At 38.7% G+C, this 431-nt stretch overlaps 1 protein-coding gene across 1 annotated transcript in view; it reads left to right on the top strand.

Moving 5' to 3' along the window:
- The first annotated feature begins 259 nt into the window (after nucleotides 1–259).
- Nucleotides 260–431, top strand: part of LOC102760403 (protein eyes shut homolog) — a 111,671-nt gene continuing 111,499 nt past the window's right edge. The window contains 1 exon segment of the mRNA XM_015558683.1: nucleotides 260–418. Within this exon segment, the coding sequence (XP_015414169.1) occupies nucleotides 260–418 (159 nt within the window).

The raw sequence follows: 431 nt of genomic DNA, 5'->3' as shown, positions 1-431 counted from the left end.
TAATTTAGGAAAATACTCAATAACAATGTACGCTTTTCTGTTTGAAGGGTTATTTAAAGCAGCAGAACCTCCTGTTTCTTAATCAATATCCAATTCTTGAGTTCACTTGCACTTTGGGAATAGTAAAGAAAACCAGAGCCAGTTCCCAGGAATCCCTGAACAAAATCTCTGCTTAGAAATGTCCAGCAACATTGAAAGCCCATGTCGAGCAATCATTTATGACATTTTCATGATGGACTGTAAAATACAATTTCCTGAAATGACTAACAAATCACTTATGCTTCTGAGCCTGCTGGCTCCTCACTGCATGTTTATAAATGGAAAAACAACATGTAAATGGCAATTGGTGGAAGAATGGCAGGCACAACCCTCATCATATGTGGTGAACTGGGCACTAACAGAAAACATTTGCATGGACGCCTATGGAGATG

This window comes from Myotis davidii, unplaced genomic scaffold, assembly GCF_000327345.1.
Source record: "Myotis davidii unplaced genomic scaffold, ASM32734v1 scaffold293, whole genome shotgun sequence".
In the NCBI taxonomy this organism is placed as follows: domain Eukaryota; kingdom Metazoa; phylum Chordata; class Mammalia; order Chiroptera; family Vespertilionidae; genus Myotis; species Myotis davidii.
Note: the sequence above shows the minus strand (reverse complement) of the source record. Positions and strands in the feature narration are given on the sequence as shown.